The following is a 24,257-nucleotide window of genomic DNA, read 5'->3' on the forward strand; positions in this document are numbered from 1 at the left end:
CTTTTAGTTAATTGACCTTAAATCCATTTTTTTTCTTTTTTAGGAAAAACAGTCAAGGCAGATATAGCTGTGCATATTTATTTGTAGGTACTCATTTTTTAGCAGTGCTAAGATATCTTCTAAAGTTCCCCATTATTTGCTTCTGTGGAAGCTGACTGTGAAATGTATTGTCCAGTACTTCACCTAGTCAAAGTGTTTGAGTTTTCACTAGGCTTTTTACTAGCTAAAAGCATTGACATCTTAAATTATATAATAATGGCTAGTTATATAGGTGGTATTTAATCCTTATAGTCAAAGATATCTTTGTACTTGCCCATTTATTTGTAAAATAAGATAGGAAAAAAAATTCATGGAGTTTTTTCCCCTAAATTCAACTGAGAATATGTGAACTGGTTACTCTAATTAACTTTGTGTAAAATTCTCTCCCAACCCTAACCCTAACCTATTTGTTCAAGAGGGAAAGCTATTACTTAATTCTTGAACCAATGTGGTGAAAGTAAAGAATTCTCTTTTTACACGTGGTCTCAACCAAACAATTACATATTTATATGTTTGCATTTGTGATAATGAGAGCTCACAAGTTTAGCACCCAGTTGAACCTGGCCTCTGCGTAGACTGATCTGGTTATACTACCTGTTGGGAAGAAATTAATCACTGAGCTCACTTAAAGCTTGCTTTTCTCTATAACATAAATGCATGCTATCAACAGATTTCATAAGTTAATAGCTACTTTGTGTGATGGTACATATAGGTTGCATATTAATTTTAATTTTTTTAATTGAGCTCCATGATTATAAAGTAAAGCTCTTGAGAGTCCCTTCAGTTTGGCGAGGAACAGACTTAGTGTGTTGGTTTGAAAGTATTTTTTTCAGATACAGTTGTGCAAGTGATCTACTTCTGCTGTGGGGAAGATTGGACTGTTGGTGCTAAAATTTAAAAGGTTCTGCCTGTGGATGTAGGAAGACAAATGGCACATCTCTAGAAGCGAGGAAAAATAGTGCTGTAATTCAGTGTCATGTTGATAGAAATAGCAACCTTAACCAGTCATCTTTTATTTTTGGCTCAGACAACTGACTATAAAATATAACCCAGATGGTGGAGCTATGATAGTAAAGATACAGAAATGACATTTTGCTGATGAATTTTCTGCTACCCTTTGCTTCTCCACTTTCTGTTTTACATCAAACCTTTTATGGTGTAAGTTGCTTGCCTGCGTGTCTATGGACAGACCCACAGAATGAAAAATGTGTTTCATGGCATTTTTAGATCTTGGATTATTTCAGTTAACTTTTGTTTCATTTCCCTCTTCTAATTGTCTTTTTGATTTTTCTCTCTTTTGCTGAATTTATACTCTAACATAAATTAGGCTGTGCCATGAGTAGTTGGTCCTATTTCAATTTATTTCTGAATATGTTATAGGCATTTAGAGTGTAGCATTATGCTCTGTCTGTCTGTCTGCCTCTCTCGGAATTGGGGATACCTTTAAAGAGAGCAGAGAGTTAGGCACATTATGCTGTGGTCTCTGGCCTCAGCCATCTTCATCATACTGGGCTTTGAATTGAAATGATTAAGGAGTCAGTGTAAGGGTAGGTTAGTGATGTGGGTGTGGGGTGCTGGAAACGTTTTACATTAGAGATTAGGAATGGGGAAGGTAGTCTGAATGTGTGGTGCTGAGTTTGTTGCGGTACTGAAGAGCTGAGAGGTGTTTTCTCATGGTCTCCAGCATCAGTGCCACCTGGAGCTGCCTCCTTATTTCTCACCGGCTGGGATCTTAAGATACTACCTATGATGAATAAGTCCCTGGAGAAGGACAGGAAAGGGAGAAAGGGGTTAACATTTATGGAGAACCTCCTAAATTGTGTATAGTCTCTTTTAATCCTCACAATGACCCCATGAGGTCAGCACAGGGATTTAAGTTGAGATCTATGACTCAGAGTCCAGGCCGTGCTTGATGCCAGTGGCCACTTGTCTGTGCTGTGTGTGCATGCAGTGCATGTGTGCGTGTATCTCCATTATCATAAAGGCTAATGTCAAACCCTTTGTTGGGAAAGGAAGATATACCTTTTTTCCCCCAAAGGCATCTTAATGGTGTAGAGAATGTGCAGAGAGCTCGAAAACTCTTGGGTTTATTTTGTGAGTGTTATTTATTTTTGGTTCAACTTTTAAGTGTATTTGTTTTCAGAAATGAAAGGTTTGTCTGGGTCTCTCTTAGCCACATTATGGATCATGTGTTTTTAATGCATGTTAACCTACGTCAATATCTATTTAAAGTAAAAAGACCGTTGACAATTTTTTGCAAGTACAAGATTTCAGGAATGAAAATTAATTTAAATAACTAATGGACTATAATTATGAACTTATACATTCTAGCATAAGCTCTAAAAGTGATTATTGCTAGTTCCTTTATTTAGATCTAGATACTCTTGGTGATTACATTAGAGATAGCCAACTCCCTGGGCTAATTTCAAGTGTAGGAGTGGACTGTGCTTGCATCTGCATTCCACTGTGGAGCCTTCTGAAAAGCATCTTCTTTGGGCTTTTATTTTGTACAGTCTGCTTTTGTGTGAAATCTCTTAGGTTTTATTTTCTCCTTTTGATCTGCGGTCCTGCATTTTTAGTGTTTCGTGGACACTGGCGTGTGCTTTGAGACATGTTCTGTTGTTGATCAGGCACACACAATGTCACCCTGAAAAAGGTTTCAGTTGAATGGAAGCTCTTGTTGTTCATACAAGTGCGGTCTTGGTATACCCAGTATATTGCAGACCTGGTATATTGTCATCCTAGTATACACCGAGTATAGTGTATACCTAGTGTACCTAGTATATACCTAGTATATTGTCATCCACGTTTGGTAATGTGGCAATCTCTCTCCTCCCTTAGGCAATTGATAATACCAAACCTCAGGATATTTTTGTAACGTCGACATTTTATTTAAGAATTCTTGGCTACACTATACATAGAATTTGCATTCTAAAATCAACTTAAGTCACCATTATGTTATTGTAATTGTTTGGATAGATAGGACTGTACATGTGTGTGTGTTTGTATGAAAGAGAAGAGAATATTTAAACTCATACAGCAGCTTCTATTGAGTGGCAGATCCTATAACTATACGAAAAGTCTGTATATATTCAGGTAACAGAGAGTAGATTTTAGAATCTCTGGAACCTTAATTATTCTCTGCAGAGTGTAAAGTCCTAATGTAAAGTCTTGACAGGACTAATCCTTCTAAGAAACTGGCCATATTTAATCTCAGGACATCTTAAGGAAAGTAATAACTGATTTTGAATTCTTATGCACCTGTAAGTCATGGAGGTGCTAAGGATAGCTAAAATCTGAAATATGAAAGGGTTTTAGATGAAAAATCTATTTGGGCTTGATTATATGTCTTAACTGCCTTCCCAATTTAGTTAGCATATAATTAGAATCCCCTAATTACTCTCTCAAGCAGCTTTAAAGCTGAAGAATGTACCAGTATTTCCATGGCTTATATATTTTATCTGTGTACCTTTTTCAGTGGCAGGTGTTTATCTCCTTCAGGAACTACACAAACAGGTAGGCAACCGATAGGCAAGGGCTGTGGAGTTCATTAGTTTTCAAAGCCCCACGGCCTTTACTGAAGGCATTTTCATGCATTGCACTCTTAGAGATCAACTGTTCCAGGAGTCAGTTGGCAAGCCAGCCTGGCTTGCAGAGGTCTGACGGGGAGAAGCTTCTTTTCTCTAACGCATTCAGTGAGTCTTCGTTGAGAAAGCAGAATTCCCGATTGACAGCGCCTGTGAGAGGAGCTACAGTGAGTGACAGCAACTGGCAGTTGTGCGTTGGACTTTTGCTATCGCCTGCCAGTTATGTGTATGTTAATCTTTAAGTATGAACAGAAATAGAATATTCACATTTGAAAAGAAGCTAGATTCTAGATTTTGAAACTTCCACGTAGATATTCGACTTACTCGGTATAAGATCTTCTGAGGCCTATAAGTAGTAATTTATTCCTTACAGCACTATTTAACTATTCAAGGGAAGTAATTATGTTTTCATGATTTCTAAATTAGCTTGGGAAAGTTATCTGGGACTTTCTCAAGGAGGAGTCATTTTATTATGTCAACAAATTTTATAAGTTAGGTAAAAGTGAACTAAATACCTTATCCCATATTTCCCCTTGAGGCAAAACTATGAACTAAACTCCACTTATATTATTAACTTGTTTTCTGTGACATACTGGAACTCTTTCCAGCCCCAGCTTTCAACAGAATTCCTGTGGTTCAGTGATGCTGTGGGAAGTAAGACATCACCGCCCTCAATGAGCTTATGTTTTAGTAGGGGAGTGGAACCTTGAAAACTTATTTATACAATTAATCAGGTAGTTTTAATCATACTCTGTTTGTGGCTCTAGCTTGAGGATGCTTCTTCCCTAACAAGAGCAGATAATAATTCCCATGTAACTTAGGATCAGTTCAATGGATAGGAAATACTCTTGCTCCTTTGAGGTTCTTTTCTTTCAACCATGCCATCATCCTCATTGTTGGCTTCCACTGGACCCCAAGTCATTTTCTTCTGTTCATTGTAAACTTTAGTGCTAGTGTCAGAGTTGCTCTGTCCACTCCCAAGGCCCACCATCATCCTGATGACTTCAGTGTCTTTGTACTGAAGAGAGTCCCTTGATAGTTGCTTCCCCTTCTTATCTCCAAATGCCACTGTCCTTCTTTTGCCTCATCTCCCAAAATCACCTACTTTATTTTAACCCACTGCTCTGGTTAAACAGATCTTGTAATATCTCACAAGTGTTCTGACTTTACCTGTAAACATCTCACTATCTGACTATATCATAAACTCATCTCCTTCTCCCTTATTCATTTTACTGGGATCATCCATCAACCTCATAGGGAGCACTAGTTCATCAAACCATCTGTCTTTTGCCAATTCATCAACTTGCTTATCATATCAAAATTTGATTTCATCATCATCTTTATTGTTACATTTGCCATTCCCATAAACTCTTTGCTTACTTTTTTTTTCTGTCTCCTTTTTATGGACTTTAAATCAAACTCTTTAAAAAAAATCATACTTCATGGTAGATTGGGATCCCTAGAAATTCATAGTCACCAACTTCAAATGCACACACAATACTGTGAAATCCTGCTACATTTTTCTGTTCAATTCCCTTTCTCATTCTCCTCTCCATTTGATTCTCTCCAAACTCCAACCACCCCTCCTTTTCACTAGCCTATCTCTTATAGCTGAGAAAATTGAGGCCATATACTAGAAACTCCCTTATCTACCAATCCTACAAATTTGCTCATATCCTCACTCATCCTTTCCTTCTTTCTTCAAGTTATAAAAATAATAGAGTTGGGGCTGGCCTAGTTAAGTGGTTAAGTTTGCACAGTCTGCTTTGGTGGCCTAGGGTTCGTGGGTTCGGATCCTGTGCGCAGACCTGTGCACCGTGAGTTCCCATTTCCCTGTTATATCTCCACATACTTTTTTCCCCCCATCCTCTCTGTCATTTTGCAGGCTTATGTTTCTTTATCCTACCAGGGTAGAAAGTATGGCAAAAAGAGAAGGCCTAAGATGGATCCTTGAGAATCCAATGTTTAGAGTTTACTTGAGAGAGAGAAGTCAATTGTATTTAATGATAGTGACATACTTTGTTCATATATTGTAGATTGTGTATATATTTGTATATGTGTATGTTTGTGTGTATATACTTTGTTGTTGTTCAGCTTCCCTCTGTTGCGTGTCTACTATGTGCCAGGCACTATGAATAAGCTTTGAGAACACAAATTTGAGTCCACCTCAGCTCCTGATTTTAAAGCCTCTCATTGTAATGAGAGATGTAGACAAATGTGCTTTATCAGCACTGATATGGATGGACCCACAGCCTTAGTTATCTTTCTATGTGTTACAGATGACTATTTTATTCATTATCAAAATTTGGACATGAATATTTAGAAATAGATTTTTATTCTAGTACATTTATTCTTTGAAGGCAAATGTGTAATTTACTTTGAACTTTATATTAGCATCATTCAATGTTTAAAAATTCAAATGGCAGAAGCACAAGTTTAAGGAGGTTAATGAGAATAAAATACCAGTTTATTCTATATTTTTTCCATTTGGGGCAGGGGTTAAGTTTTTGATGAAAGAGAGAAGGGAATGGGAAGAAATTTCACTTTAGTGCATGTGTCCTTTATGGATATTTTCTTCCCATGATGGCAGGGGTGCCCATTAACATGGAACACTTACTGTGTGCCGGGAGCTGTGCTAAATGATTCATGTGCATTGTCTCATTTAATCCTCCTGGTAGCCCTGAGGTGGATACTAAGTTTCTTTTTACACAAAAATAAACTGAGGTGTGGATTTTACATGTTAAAAGTTATGTAAGTAACTTTACACGCGTTTTTCCATAAGTTAAAGTTAGACTTAAAGAATGTGAACTACATGTATATCTGACTTTGGAGCCTACACTTTTAACACTATGATATATTGAAAGAAAATTAAGTGCAAAATATTTTGAGATTTTTCTCTTATCCGTAATATCTTGTATTATGGGGTACTTCGTATATCATTTAATCATTTCACATATACCATTCAGTCTTCACAACAAACCTGTGATATACGCAAGGCCGATATTGTTTAGATGAGGCCAAGAAGACGCAGTTAAATAAATTGCTTGGGTTACATGTGATAGCAGACCAGCAACTAGGTCCTGGGCTTCCTGACTTCGAGGTCAACTTTCCATTATATGAGGTACTTCCTGTCATTGATTCAGTTTGCCAAAGTATAAAGTTGTGCTTGTTCTTTAGGGTTTGCCTTTCTTTCCTCCCTCTACTTGAATTTGACTTTATTTCACTTATTTAGTTAATAATCCAAGAATGTTGCTAGAGTAGCAGAAATTTGATTAGAATCATCACCTTCAGTATTTCAGGTAATGGAGTGGAGTGAAAACAGCATGAAAAGCAGAGCCCATTCGTTCTCTTCCCAGGCTGGCCTCCTGGCTGGGTTAAAGTTGACTTCTGGTATGGCTGCCATTGCTCTCTTCTCCTGGGAAGCTCTGGTTGACTACTTGACACCAGGCATTAGAGCTGACCCGAGCATTAGCCCAAGCAAGCTTTGTGCAATACAGCCACTGAGATTTGTTTCCCCTGACTGGACACAAGAGCCTTACAAGGTGAAGGCTCTGTTGAAGTGATAAAGCTGATTAGATCTTAGCTGTAGAGGAATCTGATCTTCGAAATTTCCTCTACCTCTCGTTAATGAGGCAAAGACAACACTTAGCAGGGAAAATGAGATCACTAAGAAAGAGACGCATTTTTTTTTCTTTAATAAAGAACTGATTGTTTTTGCTGCTTTTAAATCAAGACCTAAATTTATTGTCCAGAATAAAGCTCCATTTAGGTGAGCAAATAAGAAACTTTTTCTCAGGGGTATAGTAAACTTGTTTAAATTTATCCCGTATATGAAATAAAGGAAGTTAAACAGTTCAAGAAAGTAAAACTAAGAGAAGCCTAGAAATTAAAATAATTTAATTAATGCGGACTGCAACAAAACTGAAATAACTAACATTTATTAATTACATGTATAGACTCGTGGTCTAGTCATACGAATGAAAACAATTTTTAAATGATCTTCCCACTTTTTCTTACTATATCTTCCTTTTCCTTGACCCACCATTCAAGCAAATCAAACTTCTTTTCCTGGGATCCACCTCTACAAATCTCACATCCTGACAATACTGATAATCTTACCTTTTGGTTTCTGTAGCACTTTTAGATATGCTTCTGTTTAAACCTCATAAAACTTTGTAACGAAAGCTGTGTTAGATTCATACTATGGAGTTGGAACTTGGCTCTAAAAGGTTATGCGATTTGCTCTAGAATTCGTAAACAGGAGAGTTGGGAGTCAAACCCAAGTTTTCTCACCCCCAAGAGAGTGGCCTATACCTCAGTTGCTTGAAGTTATACATTATTTAAAGTCTCTGATTCTCTCCTCTATTTCTTGTTAAGCCTTTGTTCCTATATTTAGAAAGTGACGTGACACTTGTTTTCATATCAAATACATTTATATGAAATGTAAGTCACATGTGCACACACATATATGCATATATTTATTTCTGTGTTCATAGATTAGCCATATTTGCATCATGCAGCATGTCTCTTCCCAGAGAGACCCCATTCTCCTATTTCTTAGCTTCAGCTTATTCCAGTGAAATCAGTAGACATAAAGGGCAATTTGAAGTAGAAAAAAAGTAACACTGGAGAAAGTTTATGATGGGAGTGGATGGATGGGAGATGAACCATCCACCCAGCCTACTGTGTCCCGTTGTCATTGACTTTGGGGCGGATGTAGGCGTATGGTGTGAGAACGGGGAGGATGTCATGCTGATGATACTGCTACTTACTCACACTGGAGAGACTCTGTCCTCCTCAAATTTGGCTTCATCTCCAAGCCATTTTTTATGCAGACATCCAATGTTTTTAAATTACATTTTTTAAATTGGTATTGTAATTTACCTGGCCTTTTCTAAGGTGGGAATGTTGACCTACCAAAGTCTCCTGATACTTCTCTTCCTTCCTTGACTATTATGTCCAAATTGTGCTTTTTGGGCTTTACAGAGGAAGACAGAGGATGACTGTCCTCTTGCCTTCCATTTCAGTGGTTTTTTCCTTCTTTATGTTCCTATGCCATCTTACTCACCTCTCACCTTAACTTCCCAATCTAGAGCTTTCTCATTTCCGTGCTGCTGCTTTCCAAATCGCTAGTTTTATTTTAGACCCATTCCTTCTCTTCCAAATGTATCTGTCTAGTTGTCTCCTAAGCGTTTGCCCCATATGTATCCTAGGCAAATCAACTTTGAACTGTCTGAAATGTACTTAGTTATCTTCTCCCTCATATTTGTAGCATTTTCTGTATCACTAGACTTGGCTAGGGATCCTGATAGCATCCTCCTCCTAGTCGCCCAAGCCAGGAGTCAGAATTGTCCTATATTTCGCCACAATTAATGAGTCAATAAGTTCTATTTTGTCTATATTCCTAGCATTATTTTTTACTTCTCCTTTTTCTTCTCATCTCTCTGTTCCCACTGCTACTAGCATAGTCCCTGACTATTTCCAGTCTTAACTGTCTATTTCCAGTCTTATCTTCTTTTAGGCCATTCTCCACCTTACAGACTAATATATATATATATAATTTTATGTGAGGAAGATTGGCACTGAGCTAACACCTGTGCCAATCTTCTTCTCTTTCGTTATGTGGGATGCCACCAAAGCATGGCTTGATGAGTGTTGTGTGGGTCCACATCTGGGATCCAAGCCTGTGAACTATGGGCTGTTGAAGTTGAGCGCATAGACTTAACCACTATGCCACCGGGCCGGCCCCACAAATATATTTCTAAAAGACCGCTTTGATTATATTATATTCCTACTTTAAGTATCAACTTCGATTGCATTTCCTAAAACGCTTTGCAAAATACTCCAAAAATAATCTATGTCCACTAATAAAGGAGCCCGTAGTCAAATAAAATGTTGAAATGCGGCATGCTACATCTATTTTGTCTTGAAAAGTCACAGCACACGTTATGTGTTAAAAGAAATGCTATATGAAGTTCTGCTATTGACTGCAACAACAAAACTCTAATGTGAGCTCATATTTGAACGTGGAAATTTTTGTTTGTTTAGTATTTGTTAATGTGGAACTATTGACAGGATATGCTCCTGACTTCACTCCCAGGATACTTAAAGCCTTCCATGCCCACCTAACCTCATCTCTCCCTTTTTGAGCATTTGTAGCCATACTTAGTTCCCCAAACATGCAGCTCTATTCTATTCCTTGGAGTATTATTATTCCTTTTGCCTGGAATACCACCAATCTATCTGATGACTTCTGTCTTTGAAAATTCAGCTCTTTAAAAGCTCAGATTATTTTCTTATTCGTTTGATGTCTTCACTGGTTAGAGCACTGCTTGGCACATTGAAGATGCTCAACATATGTTAAATAAATAACAAAAATGGAGAAAATCAGTAAGAGAAAATTTAGGAATATGAGCTTTGCTGTATCTGCCTATTTCTTCTGCCTATGTATTGCCCATTCAGGAAATCGAACACCACATAATAGTAGTTGCTTAAAAAATTTAGTAAGAGTTGCTTGACCTCAGTAATTTAATTGCTCTTCAAAAAAAAATTCTTTGGTTTACTTGTACAAGGTTTAGGAAATTACTCTACGTTATAAGATAAACTTTTAATTCTTACGGGACAGAAATCAAATTTAACTTTTTTAATCGTATTATAGCTATTCTTCTTCCACTGTGAGAATTTCTTAAAAATGATTGTTGTAAATGTTTCCTATTTCTTCCTGACAGGTGATATTTGAAGCTGAAGTCTCAGGAGGCAGAAGCGGTTATATTGCCATTGATGACATCCAAGTGCTGAGTTATCCTTGTGGTAGGTTGTGATTAAGAATTGTATTTTTCTGTGTCCTTTCAACACGTGTCTTATATTGGCAGTGACTGTTTATTACTTGGTCATTGCTCTCTCTTTGTTGTTGTGACTCTTAGCCTTCTGTTCAATTTTAAAAGAATACTGAAATATTTGTGGTTTTTGAATCAAATATTTTTCAGACTTGCAACTAATTGTTCACACATTAAAGGATTCATTTAAATTGTTCAATTACTGAGAACAAAATACAAATGTAAATGAAATTCTGGGTAGGACTTGTTCCATCTTTTTGGTATTATTAAATTGTCTAGGAAAGCAAAGAATAACAAATCAGAGTTTAACGGAAAGGAAAATCAAAAGAAGCCTCAGTAACTTATGTGATCTGCGAAGTTGCAAGTTGGAGTGAAATGAAGAGAATGAACTAGTTCACCTTATTCCAAATTTAGGACTAATTTTTTTAATAATAAAAGTTTGGTTAATCCATATTAGACAACAAAACAATAGAAAGCAAACAAAACAAGAAGCTTGGTTTACATAGTTCTGTTATGTCCTTAGATGCACATTGGTTGGTCTTCAGATGGCGTGAGTGTTTGTGTTTACATCACATTCCCTGAAAGACAATTATTGCATGCGTTCAGTAGAGCCAGGCAGAAAACAGCTGGTGTAAATTCAAACTTTACCTGTATTTCCCAACAGCAGCATTTTATAGAGCCCATGAATTCTGGATTATCTGTTCAGTAATTCTCCTGGTAGAAATTCTCTAACACATTGTAAGCAGCGTGCGTGGGGGCACCATTGCAGCTGGGGTAAGGGTGGGGTTGAGGGGGGAGTGGGTGGGTGGCGGTGGGCACGGCTTGTGCTCGTCCTGAGTGGTTGCCACACCCTAGCCTGATCAGAATCACCTTCAGGTTGTGGCAAATCACAGATTGCTCCATCCCTCCCCTGGTTCTGACTCAATACTTCTGTGGTGGGGTCTGACAATTTGCGTTTCTAAGAAGTTCCTAGGTGATGCTGATGCTGCTGGTCTGGGTCTGGAGTTCACAGTTTGACAACCACTGTTCTAGCTCATGTTCTCGTTTGAGCATTCATTTTTCTCAAGTGCTTACTGAGATGAGGAACTGGAGAAAGATGTTGTAGGCAAGGGTCAAATGATTTATTCCATGTGGTATATTCTAAGAAAAAAGAGAACAAAATTATCTCATTCAAATTTCAAGTGGTTTACTAAGTTCTTTCCATCTATTAGCGTATGTGAACGGTGTTTCCATCTACTGTTCATTTTCACTTGTTGAAAGAGATGTTAAAGAAAGGCTTTCATGAGTAAACAGATTAGAAAAATATGAATTGAGCACCACAGCAGTTTCATTGTGACGTGGTCCTCTATGAGCTTTCTTTACTCACTGAGTCTTAGCTTTTCCTGTCTATGTTTCCTTTCAAAAGTTGAAAACATGAATACAGCTTCAGTTTTAAAAGGTATTTATAGAGCATGCTTGTTTGACAGTCATATAAGCCATGCATATTTTGACTGCAATCATCATTTTTTGTTGGTCTAATATTCCTTTTTGGGTAAATTTCTTAAGGTTATAGAATCATAGGAAGTGGATTAACAACAGTTAAGTCGTTGTTCTATTTGAGAGAAATAAAAATATTCCCTTGTCCTTTGAAGTATGAGAGGATGGTAACTATTGAAGTTAAAAAAGAAAAAGAAAGAAAGATCTGATGTCTCAAAGTGTGGCTTAATCGTTCACTGGTCATGTGTATGTCGGTATTTTAGATATCATTATATGTTTTCATTATATTTTTCTCTGATGCTCTGGTTTGTGCCTATGTGATCTCCTTGGCTTGCTTTGACTGGTAATTGTTTTATTATCACCCATATGCAACATGCTCTGGCGGTCTTTCTGCAGGAGTTGTTGAGTGCTCACTCTGTATAGAACAGAGTTTAGCAATTATGGGGCAGTAAGTAATGGAGCGATTGAAAAAAGAACTGTGAGAGGGAGAGAGGAAATGGTATCTTTCAGCAAAAAGAAAACTCAATTTTCTTCCATATGATATTAGTCTTGGCCAAAGGTAAAAGTATTAACAACATTATTGTGTTGGGAAAAAGTAACCCGGCATGTTTTCTTTGTGTGAAAAAAATAATTTTTTTCCTGCCTCCACAGATAAATCTCCTCATTTCCTCCGTCTGGGGGACGTGGAGGTCAATGCAGGGCAGAATGCTACATTTCAGTGTATTGCTACAGGGAGAGATGCTGTGCATAACAAGTTATGGCTGCAGGTAAGGCCAAGTGGGCAGCAGAGCTAATGGGTACCCTTGATTTAAAAAAAGTCGCCAATGTACTGTTTGTGGTCTCATTCTTTGTGTGTGTAAGACAAGTTGTCTTATGTGTAGGTTTCATTTAGTTGGCTGCAGATTCCTTTTAGATATTTCCATTTTTGGAACATGAAAAAAATATAACAGTATATAGTTAATAAGTATTTGGATTAATTTCTAGTGAAACCTGATTCTCTAATGTTATGTATGAACTGTAAAAACCATTTTTCTATATCCATTTGAAATAGGAAAAACAAGCAAATTTCCTAATTTAATGTTTTGAAAATTCAACTTACAGGAGCACAGCGTTTAAGGAGAAACTGTCATACTCTCATAATTTTTTAGAAGTATTTTAAGAAACCTTTGGGAGTAGTTCTGGAAATGTGAATTGGAAGAGAGCAAGTTAAATTTTTTTTTTTCAGAATTTTTGTGTATAAGGGTTAATCACAGATCTGAGGTCAAGGCATTTGACTTGCACGTATTAAATCTCAATGAATATATTTTTAATGAATTGCAATTTAGCATATGTTTTAGAGAAATGTAAATAGTGCATATAAAGGGCTTTAAAAGAATCAGAGAGAAAACAATAGACTAAAGAATGTGCAAAGAGCAGCTCTAAAGCCAGGAGGCAGGACCTGGGACAGATGGCTGTTGAGCTAAATATTTGAAGCTAGAAAATAAGTAATAATATTCTCTGAGTACCTTTATTATTATTATTTTTGGTTCTATTCGTATCAGGATGAGGAAAGGCATTTAATTAGTTGGAATTTTAAATTACTGAGAATGCCAACAGAGACCAAAAGGAAAAATCATTGTAAAATTATCTTAGTTTCTTGAACATAGACACCAGGATTTATTTTACTATATCTTTAAAGAGGTGAAATTAGTGTTGGGGATAATTATTAGTTTGCAGGTGGTTGGGGTAATGATTATAATAAATGATTATCGAAATCATACCTAATGTAATGCCTAATGTTTCACTAGATGTTGTGTTATTTCATCTAATTCTCACAATCCAATTGGATGTTGTAGCAGATGTATTTCATATAAATCTAATTATCACTACTTTATAATTTATTTGAAATGCAGGCATCAGGATACCATCCTGAATATGTGAGAAGGAAATGATGCCCCATCTTTTTTTCTGAGATTATGCTAATTTCCCCTACAGATATTGAAATATAACATTATTATTCGTGGAAAGTGTATTGTATAATGTGCAGCCTGGTTTATCAGCTAAATGTCAAGTCAGAATCCCTCTTTCTTTTTCTCTCTCTCAGCCTAAATAAATTAGTTTTAAAATGTTTTTAGGCATATTTTCTAATTATTTTGCTAATTATTTTTCATTAGGTAGGAACATTTGACTTTCGTTGTGATCCATATAGTTTTGTCTTGGAAAACCAGAGGCTCTGCGGTCTGCCCCTGGTTTTATGCCCCAGGATGTAATGTGACATTGAAATCAAAAGGGTTTTGTGTACTCAGACAGCAGCTGCCTCGTGGCGACAAAGACTTTCTGGCCCTGCAGGTCTGAGTGGGTTGCAGTCAAAAAACTGCTTATTTGTTGTTTGTTTCCTACTTCGTAGATTGGCTCATTGCACAACGGTTTCTTAATATTTTTCTCCTGCCATTTTTCAAACAAACATGAGGGAGAAAAATATTCTGTGAGACTTCTATTCTGCTTTCTTTTTTCTATTCTTCCCTGTCTTTATATTTGCCAAGGTGAATTTGTGTATTTCTCTTCTATTTTGACATTGAGATTGCACAATTTCTCAGCAGTTTACATATTCGCCTTATTCATTAAAAGGCCTTCCTACCTTTTTCAATAATACCACTTCCGTTAACTTATTCTCTTAAAGAGTCTTCTCCATGTTTAAGAAATATTGAAAACTATCAATTACTTATTTTAGGGATGTTTTCAAATGAATAAGACTGGTTATTATACATATGTAGAATGAGTCAACCAGAAAGTGGTCAGTGACTTAAAAAACTTACTCCATCTTTTGCTGAAAGCAGGAAGAATCTTGCTTCCACACTGAATCTACAAGCCACCTCATAGAAGTAGACATCAGGTCATGTTTACTTGGTGTAGAATAACTTCCTGGAAATCAGGAGGCCCATCTTAATTCTAACCTTACTTAACCCAGTTAGTTGTGTGAGTTTAGACATTTCATTGAACTCTTCTGGGCCTCAATTTCCTTATCTATAAGAGGACATGTTGGATAGAGACTAAAATCCCTTTCAGCTATAAGCTGCTAAATTAGGTCTTTAAATTATTTTTAATGGCCTGAAACATGACCTTGACTACCTTTTTTGTTTGATGGAAGAATGTATAATTTTTATGTCGTTAGTTCTGTATGGGAAAAAATTGTCCGTTAAATTAAGTATCATTGTGAGAACAACTGTTTAAAATACCTGCTGACAGTACTGAGAATGAATGTACTCGAAGCAGCTCAGTGAAAGGCCACTGCATCTTATCACAGAAGTAATGAAATAATGAAGTAAAAAATGGCGATCAACTTTTTGTGTCCTCCAAATCACTTACATTATACAGCATTGTGCTTCAGTTGGTAAAATGTTGTCTAACTGTGGGATAAAATAACAAAAACTAGAAAAGCAGCCAATTTTCCATGTTAAAGGAAAAATGATACAGGACAACTGCTATGAAAGAAACTGACCGTTATAGCTAATAGTATTTGATATTTAGAATAATTTATGTATGGAAATACATTTAGAGACTGAATTCTCTCACTTGTTTATTGTCTTTAGCTTGCAATTCATATTTCAACCATTTCTATTGTTTAAAATAACATACAAATTAGGTAAATTAAAAACTGGAGCACAAAAAAAGCAAAGAAGTGACTTGAACTATCTAGGATACCTTATATAGCATATCATAGTGATTCTGGATGTCTCTTTAGGGAGTGTTCTTTCCTGTAAGATCTCAGATTGTGTAATTCTAGTCTTGGAAGTAGTTCATTCACTCTAGACATTTAGGAAACAGTGACAAAATATATAATCCAAATTAACCTCCTCGTATATGCTGAGTGAACTACTGATACATAAAACAACATGGATGAACGTTTTCAGAAATCTGTTGAGTGTCAGCAAACTAGAAATGTGGTGAAATCATGAGCCTTTCTGAACATAGTTTTAACAAGTGTGTTATGCAGTTCATTCATGTTGGATAAGGGAATAAAGTCTTCAGTTGCTCTTAGAGCATTTCCAAATTCCCTTTCTATCATAAAGCTCACCGAAGTAGCGTGTATCTAGATATAAACACTTAACAGTTTTTGGTCAACTTAGGATTTGCAGTTTTTTCCCACGTGAGTAGATGTTTTTCAATTCTTACAAGTTTTAGAACTAAGCCATTTTGTGTCCCTAAGGAACTCCCAATGGTAGAGAATTTATAGTTCATAACTTAAGGCTAGGGTAAAGCACAGGTTATAGGAAATAAGATCACAAATGAAATTTAATGTATAATTTATACTGATTATATTACCAAGTAAAATAATATAAACAGCTGGTTATAGTTCTGATGCGGTAATTTTCTCAGAGGAAAAAGAAAAATTAGGTTATCTAGTTTTTGTAGGTTAAAAATTTTAGTCGTTCTCTTTATTCTTACGAGAGTGAACAGTAGATAAAGTGATGACAGGAAAAAGTAAATATATAAGCCAACAATTAACATACGACACAGCAGTTCTACTCCTAAGTATTTACCCAAGAGAAATAAAGGCATGTGCTCATAAAAAAAATTTGTGCAAGAATGTTTATCACTCATAATAACCTATAATTGTAAAGATTCCAAATGTGCGTTAGCAGGAGAATGGATAAACAATTTGTGGTTCAGTCAAGCAATGGAGTGCTACTCAGCAATAACGAGGAATGAGTGATACATGTGCTGGCATGGGTGCATCTCAGCAACATTTTGTTTTCAGAAAGAGGACAGACAGAAAAGAGTGCATCTTGTATGATTCCATTTATGTTAAGTTCCAGGAGAGACAAAATCTATGGTGAGAAAAATCTGAACAGTATTTGCCTGTGGGGGATGAGGGTAGACTGGAAGTGGGCAGGGGGAGAATTTCTGAGGTAATGTAAATGTCATATATGTTTATTGCCGTGTTGGGTCTATAGATGTAAGTGTGTTTGAGAGAAGTTAAGGTCTGTCAAATTCACTGAATATGAAGTTTACCTCAATAAACCACAAATGAGAGAAAAAGTGAGTATATGAAACATTTTATCAAATAACCAAATTACTGGCAGTACTAATCAAGCTATAGATGGCAGTAACCTATAAACATTACCTGCATTTTTGTCCTTCTTGGCCATTTGAAGTGATTTGATTAGGTTCAGAGGTAATTTTTAATCATGAGTTTAAGCTGAAATATAGATGCAAGCATGTTCTGAGTGTTCTGTCATCAGAACATATTATAACTTTTGGGAATGTGAAAGAGTTGAAGCAGGGGTTGGACTGTAACTTACAAATTAGTGTTCTTTCACGAAGGGCCAGTATAAGTGGACACCTGTATGGCAAATCAAATAGAGCCCATTGCTGGAACATCTGTCAGACCATATGCTTTGGCTTCAGGTTCAGTGTAGAAACTAAAATGCTAATGACTCCATCCATCATTACAGAGCTTGGCGGGCATGCATCATTGGATTGGACAGAGAAATTCAACGGTGGAGTGGTTGAATGTAGGGAATTGTGTGGAGAGCTTTGGTGGCACCATTTGTTTTGGTAAATTGAGACGAGGCTGTTTAATGTGTGACTGGTAATCCTATGCAGATTGCCATCAAAGCTGTGGCAATTGGGCCAATCTGTCAGCAATTGCCGCAGGTGCTGGCACTGTGCCTCCTCAGTGGGGCTGCCAAAACAGGAAAGTCAGCCACCACTTTGCCCTTCGTGAAGCTGGTCACCACTAATGTAGTGTGATACGGCTAGTTTCTCGGCCAAACGAAATGTCATTCCTTGTGGAGCAATCGATAATTTAAGCAATGGATTGAGAGTAATAATTGGAGAGTAAAATTAGTAAAATGAGATGCAAATTGCTCTAAAAAAAACAACCAGAGAGAGGCCGACCTCTTCCAGTACCAGCTGTTGTCAGCTGAGGGTCAAAGAAAATGGTTGGTCTGAAACTTCTGGTCACATAGAGTTTTATCTGTCCAAGCAAATGTCGTAGCCTTGTTCCTTTACTACCTGTGAACATCATCATGGGACGGTAGAAATCTGAAGCATAATTTTTAAAAGAATGTGTTAATTTAAAAGTAAAAAAGATTAACTGATGAAATATATTACTGCACTGTGTCAAATGCCATCCAGTCACTGCTAACAGAGCTCCTTCTGATGCCCCGTGCTATAGTATTTTCCCGTGCCTATTTATACCATCATATGAAGCACCTGGGTGTTTGAAGCATATTTGATTTCCACAAGAGATTTTGCTATCTCTGATACTGTCTCTTGTTGAGAAAAAATTCTGGTAATTCTGCATTTATTATAATGAAGGAAAGTTCTTGGAAGAAATTAATCTATGCCTAGAAACATACAGTTTGTGGTGGAGAATCCATTGAAAACAATTCGAGAGGAATTTTTCAAAGTTAAATTGATTAAGCATGTAATGTATGATCAGCTCACATGGGATACCATGAAATAAAAGAAATACAGGGCTAAGGTATAGGGAAAATTGTCCTAATGTCTAGACTTGGTCAAACTTGTGAGATTTTTCTAGGTCATTAGCTTTAAGAGTATCTGACATATATCTAAAATATTCAAATAACAAAAGGCAGTATATAATTACCAGGACAGTGAATAAAGTTGAAGAAAAGATGTCAGAATGTCTAAAAGGATATATTATAAATATGTCTTGAGATTTGTGGGAGACTGGATAAATTTCTTAAAATCTTAGAAAATTGGGAATATAAAAAAGGGATTTAATTTGTTCTCTATAGATGCTAAAGCACAATAAGAACTAATGGTTTGAAGCAATTTGGTGGGAGATATAAGCTGATAATAAGAAAGAACTTCGTAATTGTAGGGCTGTTGAAACCTAGAGTAAGCTACTCCAGGAGGTAGTAAAATTACAATTAGTAGAAGTACCCAAGCATAATCTGGATAAGCACTTGCTAGAGATGTAGAGGACGTAAAAGCATGGGGCTGAATGCTTTTTAAGATCCTTGCAGCCCTGAGAGATGCTTCTACAATTGCGTAAGAAAAGACCATATAGAATCTAAGCACTCTACTATTTCAGAGTTGAGAGAGAGCAAGACAGAATAGAGTGTTTCTGAAATAATTAAGGAAGATTTGATTGAGTCTTTGAGGGACATAAAAAGGACTTGAATACGCAAAGATTAAGTGGGCATGGTTATCACTGCAGATTAGTGTACGCATCAGGGTGGTATAGGAACATTACGAGATGGATCTTATTGAAGTGGAAGGTTCAAAATAGATAGCAGAGGTAATATAGTTTAAGGCAGGGTTGGGACTAGGCCATGATGGAGACAAAACTATTGTTGGCAATACAGACATCAAATAGTGAAGGCTTGGGATTGGTCAGTGCTGGTGGATTTGGAAGATATGTGAGTAGGGAAGGAGAGGGCCAAATGAAAGAAGACAATAGAATTTTGAATCTGATTGGTACCAGTTGAAGGAATTTGGGAAGATGTGAGAACGAAACAATAGAAACAGCTTTCTGAATTTCCTCAAAAGCTTATTTTGTAAAGCCTATGTAAAGTCAATGAGTTTGTTTTCTCATTTTCTGTCTTGGAACTAATTTGTCTGTTAGATCCATTTATTTACTTTTTTCCTTTCTATCTTCATAATTGCATATAAATTATCTTAAATTAGAATGAAAGATGGGGAGACATCCCCTTTCCTTTCGGCTCTTTTTAGCCTTAATAAAAGTTAACCAAGACAGTGTGAAGCTTATGGCCAAATTATACTCCTGAGTGGTCCTGGGTATCACTTAGGAGAATTAATCTATGGGAGGGCTATTGGCGCTTTCTGTCTCGGCTTCTGTTCCTTGTGGCTCACAGAATGGGAGTAATGTCAGAGAGGAGTGCTAACCATGTCTCTTGTGCTTTCCTGACTTGTAAACTGCTCTTGAGTAAAACTGATAGATGAACACTAGCCTGCTATTTAATTCTAATTTTCTCTGTTTATCCTTAGTTTAAGCAGTTTAAGCGGTAGTGATTTTTTTTGTGTATATGCTGATTTACAGTTAATTCTGCTCTACTTAAGAGCCACTGTTCTGTTTGGTAGCTAATAGCTATCACTCTTGTCAGTCCTGTTTTTCTTCAGGATGTTGGTTTATTCAAGTGCATGGCATTATATTCTTCCTTCATGGCTTCATGTAAAGAATTATGATCATTGGTCTTGAATTAACATCACTGACCAAGTATCACGGATTATAATGTTTGTCTTCTACCTTTGGTGTTTTGCGTGTATGTTTGTAACAATGAGCATCAGAAAGTTTAATCATATTTAATTTTTAGGATTGTTAAATATTCCTGAGGTCATTTTGGTTGTCTTTATGTGAAGAGCTCAATGCCTTAAAAATATAGGGTGTTATTTTTTTCTTCAATAATTCATAAACTCTGAGTTTGTTGTCTACAGATTACATAATTGATTATAGATGAATAATGTGTGAAATATTCTCTATCTTCCTTATCTATCCCTGGAGCATGACTGTAAAGCCTGACAGTCATAGAAGCTCAAGGATTTCTTCTTATCGATATCTATAAATAACAGTTTACTGCTTTTCTGTGCAAGAATAATGCACTCTTCTGCTGTTCACAGAGCTGCCCTTTCAGTGTTTTCCAGATGTGTCACGTCAAGCACTTAACTTTCCATTGAGCTGTGATCAGTGTTACAACATGGGGGCTCTGGCAGCAGGTTGAATTTCTTCTTTATGAAAAGCAGTCTGATATAAAGATCTAATATTTATAAAATCACTTTATTGCAATATAAAACATAGATATAAAAAGCTACCCCAAAATGAAAACAATGACTCAATGAATTTTCATGAGGTGCATACCACCCAGGTCAGGAAAGAGACTTGCCAGCCATCCTAGAGGCTCCTTACAAATGCGCCATCCCAGTCATAACTGGGGCATCTCCCTACCCCTGCAAATAACAATGACCATGAGTCTTAGCCCGTGTATGTTTTTTGCAGTTTTTTCAACTTAGATGTATGCCCCTACACACTATAGATTGGTCTCATCTGTCTTTTTAAAACATATCTTTTAAAGTCTCTTTTAATCGATGGGTTTGTCCTCTGTCCCTTTCTTTCCCTCACAATTTCTCTGTTGAGGAACCCAGGCCATTTGACTTGTCATTTCCTAGTCTGCATTTTACTCATCGCATACAAATACCCTTTTCTAGTTCAACATGTTCCTCTGAATTTCCTGCAAATTGGCAGCCAGAAGCAGAGTCAAGTTCGATCCTTTGGCAACACTAGAGGTGGTATTTGGTGTGATTACAGGAGGCACAAAATGTCTTGTCTTTCTTTTTGTGATCTTGGTAGCCATTGATACTTAATGCCAATATTCATTCCTGGAGGCTGTAAATTGTGATATTCTTTCTTTTGCGTTTGTTTAGTTAATGAAAAGATACTTCTCCTTGCCTACTAATTGGCTACCCAGTGACAGTTCATTAAGGAAAGGGAAGATAAATGCTCAAATCTTTGCTTTATTTGCTAGTTTTTAATATAATGAGGTGGTTTCCTATCATCCTCCAAAGGTGACTGATTCTTATTTTTTAAAATATTGTGAACTCATGGAGTTAAACATATTTGATGGACTTCATTTCAGTGCAATTATTACTATTATTAAAACTCATATTATCTCATCTTTGGCCAGTGGGAGCCTCTTCAGAGTCCTTTAGACATGATTTCAGTAGTTTTTGAAGCTTTTTTGCTTTCTGGTTTTGTGCGATGTTCTAGTGTCATCTTGTACGTTTTCTTCACCAGACCTGGCACCCTCTTTCGTTTTAGTGAGAAATTGTATTTCAGGACCATCATGTGGATGCTGAGGTGGGGTACTCATTGCTAGACCTTTTCAGTGAACAGAACTAAGAAAAACATATATATATTTAAAGATAAAATACCTATGAATTCATATTGATATTGCAAATTCAAGCCTAAAGATTTTCACTTAATATTTTCTTTGTTATGGTTTGTCAGTTATATCTTCTTTTTTCCACTCTAATATTCTTGGTTCTCCATGACACAAGGGAAGAGAGAATTAGAATACCCCATAATTACTTATGTTTTTAAATCTCATGTGATTTTGAATGCTTGTACCACATCTCCACTGTTAGTATATAGCCATTGTATTCTGTACTCTCTCCCACTTTGCCCTTATTTAGTGTTAATTCTATGTATAGCTATGTTTTAACGTTCATCATCAGTCCATATGTCATGTCTTCCTAGTAATTTTAGTTGTCTGAAACTCATTGTCCAGTAGATTCCTCAGAAATAGCTCATGGAATTAATTTCCCCTGAGTTCTTGGGTGTGGATAATAGTTTATTTGTGCCTTTGATTCTTAAGTCAGTTTTGTAGGATATAACATCTTTCATTCACATTTTCTTTCCTTGAGTAACTTAAATATGTTACATCATTTTCTTCTGGCATAAAGCCTTCCTGTCAAAGTCTGATGATAAATTTACTTTTCCTTATAAATCATCTACCTGCTTTTTCTAGCTATTGAAAGTGTTTCTTTTTTTCTTTAAAGATTCTAGTCTTATCAGAATATGTATCACTGTGGGTCCTTCTGGGTTACTATGCTCAGGTATGCAGTGTGTTCTTCTATTATGTATTTTATAACTTTTTTTAATCTTTGAAAGTTCTTTTTTTAATTTAAAACTTTAGTACTTTTTCTGTTCCCTTGCTTCTGTATGGACTTCCGTTATCTCTGTTTGATCTTTGTGTGTCATCATTATTAGTCACTTTCTCTCAAATACTTTTTGTTCTCCCTATTTTTTAAATTAAAATGGTCTCTGTTTTTCACATTCTGTTTTGCTTAAGACATCATATGTTGAATTTATTCGCTCTTGTTAATCACAGTTTCTAAGATGATGTTTTCTTTCATTTCTAATTTTTCTTAAGTTTTGTCTCCTCCTTTATCAGTTTTATCAATTCAAATTTGTATTGTTCTTTCATGTCAGGAATAATTTTCTTAGTATATTTTAGCTTTTCTTGAAATATTAGGTTCCAGTTTTGATCTCTTTTGTGGACATATTCTTCTGACTTATTTTCATTGACGTTAGGGATTGTACTCTGCTCCTTAGTCTCTGTTAAACTTAGAGTAACTTTAGATTGGATTTGACCTTGATGCTGTTAAGTTGTTTATTTTTAAGTGAAATAAGTTTTCTCAAAATTTTAAAATGAGGTGGGGTTCAGGGGAGCATTCCTGATTTCACAGAATCCCTCTTCTGTTGCTTTGAGTTACCTTTAAAAGTATGGCTGCTTGCTTTCTGGAATTTCTTTGTTTTCACCTTCATTTGGTCTGGACCTTCTCTTTCCTTACTCTCTCTTGTTGTCCTGTCTGTTTTTATGTAGCAGATTCAAAAAGAGTGAAAAACAATGCTACTGCCACCAAGTTCTCAAAATCCCCCAGATGTAATGGTTTAATACATTGGCCTCCTTGCTCTACTCAACTTCCCTCTTACTATGAATTGTGTAGTTTTATAATTGTAAACTCACATTCTTTACGTTCCCCACTTTCTCCAGTGCACTTTGAAGCAAGCAGCCAATTTGTCTTTAGCTGAAAATGATATTTAAGGTAGTGACTTTGGCCGTTCTGCCTGAGTTGCTCCACTTTCCTTGGGGTTTTTCCATGTATACATGTTATAAAGCTTTGCCTGATATTTCTCCTGTTATTTTGTCTCATGTCAATTTAATTCTTAGACCAGCCAGAAGGACCTAGATGGTAGAGGAATTGTCTTCCTCCCCTACACCATTATATTCCTTAGTTTGTCTGAAATGTTCTAAGGTAGCGAACATGTGGTCATCCAGAACTTTACCTTCTATAAATATTTGATTAGGAATACCTAACAGTGATATTTTGCATATATATATTACTACATCATGCTATGGACTAGCAGTGTCTTCTTTACCACTGGCAGTAGACTTATTAGTGGCTTTAAATCTAATCAGATTAAACAACCAGTTCCAGAAAACCCAGAACCAAACCACATCAGAAAACTCATCCTTAAAAGTCTGTTCATCTAGAACAATTTCTGGTAACAAAATCATCACTATCAGTCAGGGTTTAAATATGAAAAGCAGAACCAGTAGGATATATAAAAATATTTTTCAAGACATTTATTGCAAGGAAATGGTTTATGTGATTGTGGGGCTGGCTAGGCAAGTCTGAAATCTATGGGGCGAACCCTTGGGAAGGGCAGGCTGGAGGATTCAGGCACAGACTGAAATTGCTGTTCACAGGTGGAATTTCTTCTACTTTGGGGAACCCTCGGCTGTGCTCTTAAGATCTTTTCAACTGATTGAACTTTCAACCCAGA

At 36.3% G+C, this 24,257-nt stretch overlaps 1 protein-coding gene across 2 annotated transcripts in view; it reads left to right on the forward strand.

Annotated features, from left to right (window-relative positions):
* The window catches only part of PTPRK (protein tyrosine phosphatase receptor type K), a 505,438-nt gene that overhangs the window by 245,445 nt on the left and 235,736 nt on the right, over positions 1 to 24,257 (forward strand). For both annotated transcript variants that reach the window (XM_046675015.1, XM_046675016.1), the window contains exons 4-5: positions 10,355 to 10,436; positions 12,590 to 12,705. In XM_046675015.1, coding sequence (XP_046530971.1) covers positions 10,355 to 10,436; positions 12,590 to 12,705 — 198 coding nt within the window. The remainder of the gene's footprint in view (positions 1 to 10,354; positions 10,437 to 12,589; positions 12,706 to 24,257) is intronic.

This window comes from Equus quagga, chromosome 11, assembly GCF_021613505.1.
Source record: "Equus quagga isolate Etosha38 chromosome 11, UCLA_HA_Equagga_1.0, whole genome shotgun sequence".
NCBI classification, from domain to species: domain Eukaryota; kingdom Metazoa; phylum Chordata; class Mammalia; order Perissodactyla; family Equidae; genus Equus; species Equus quagga.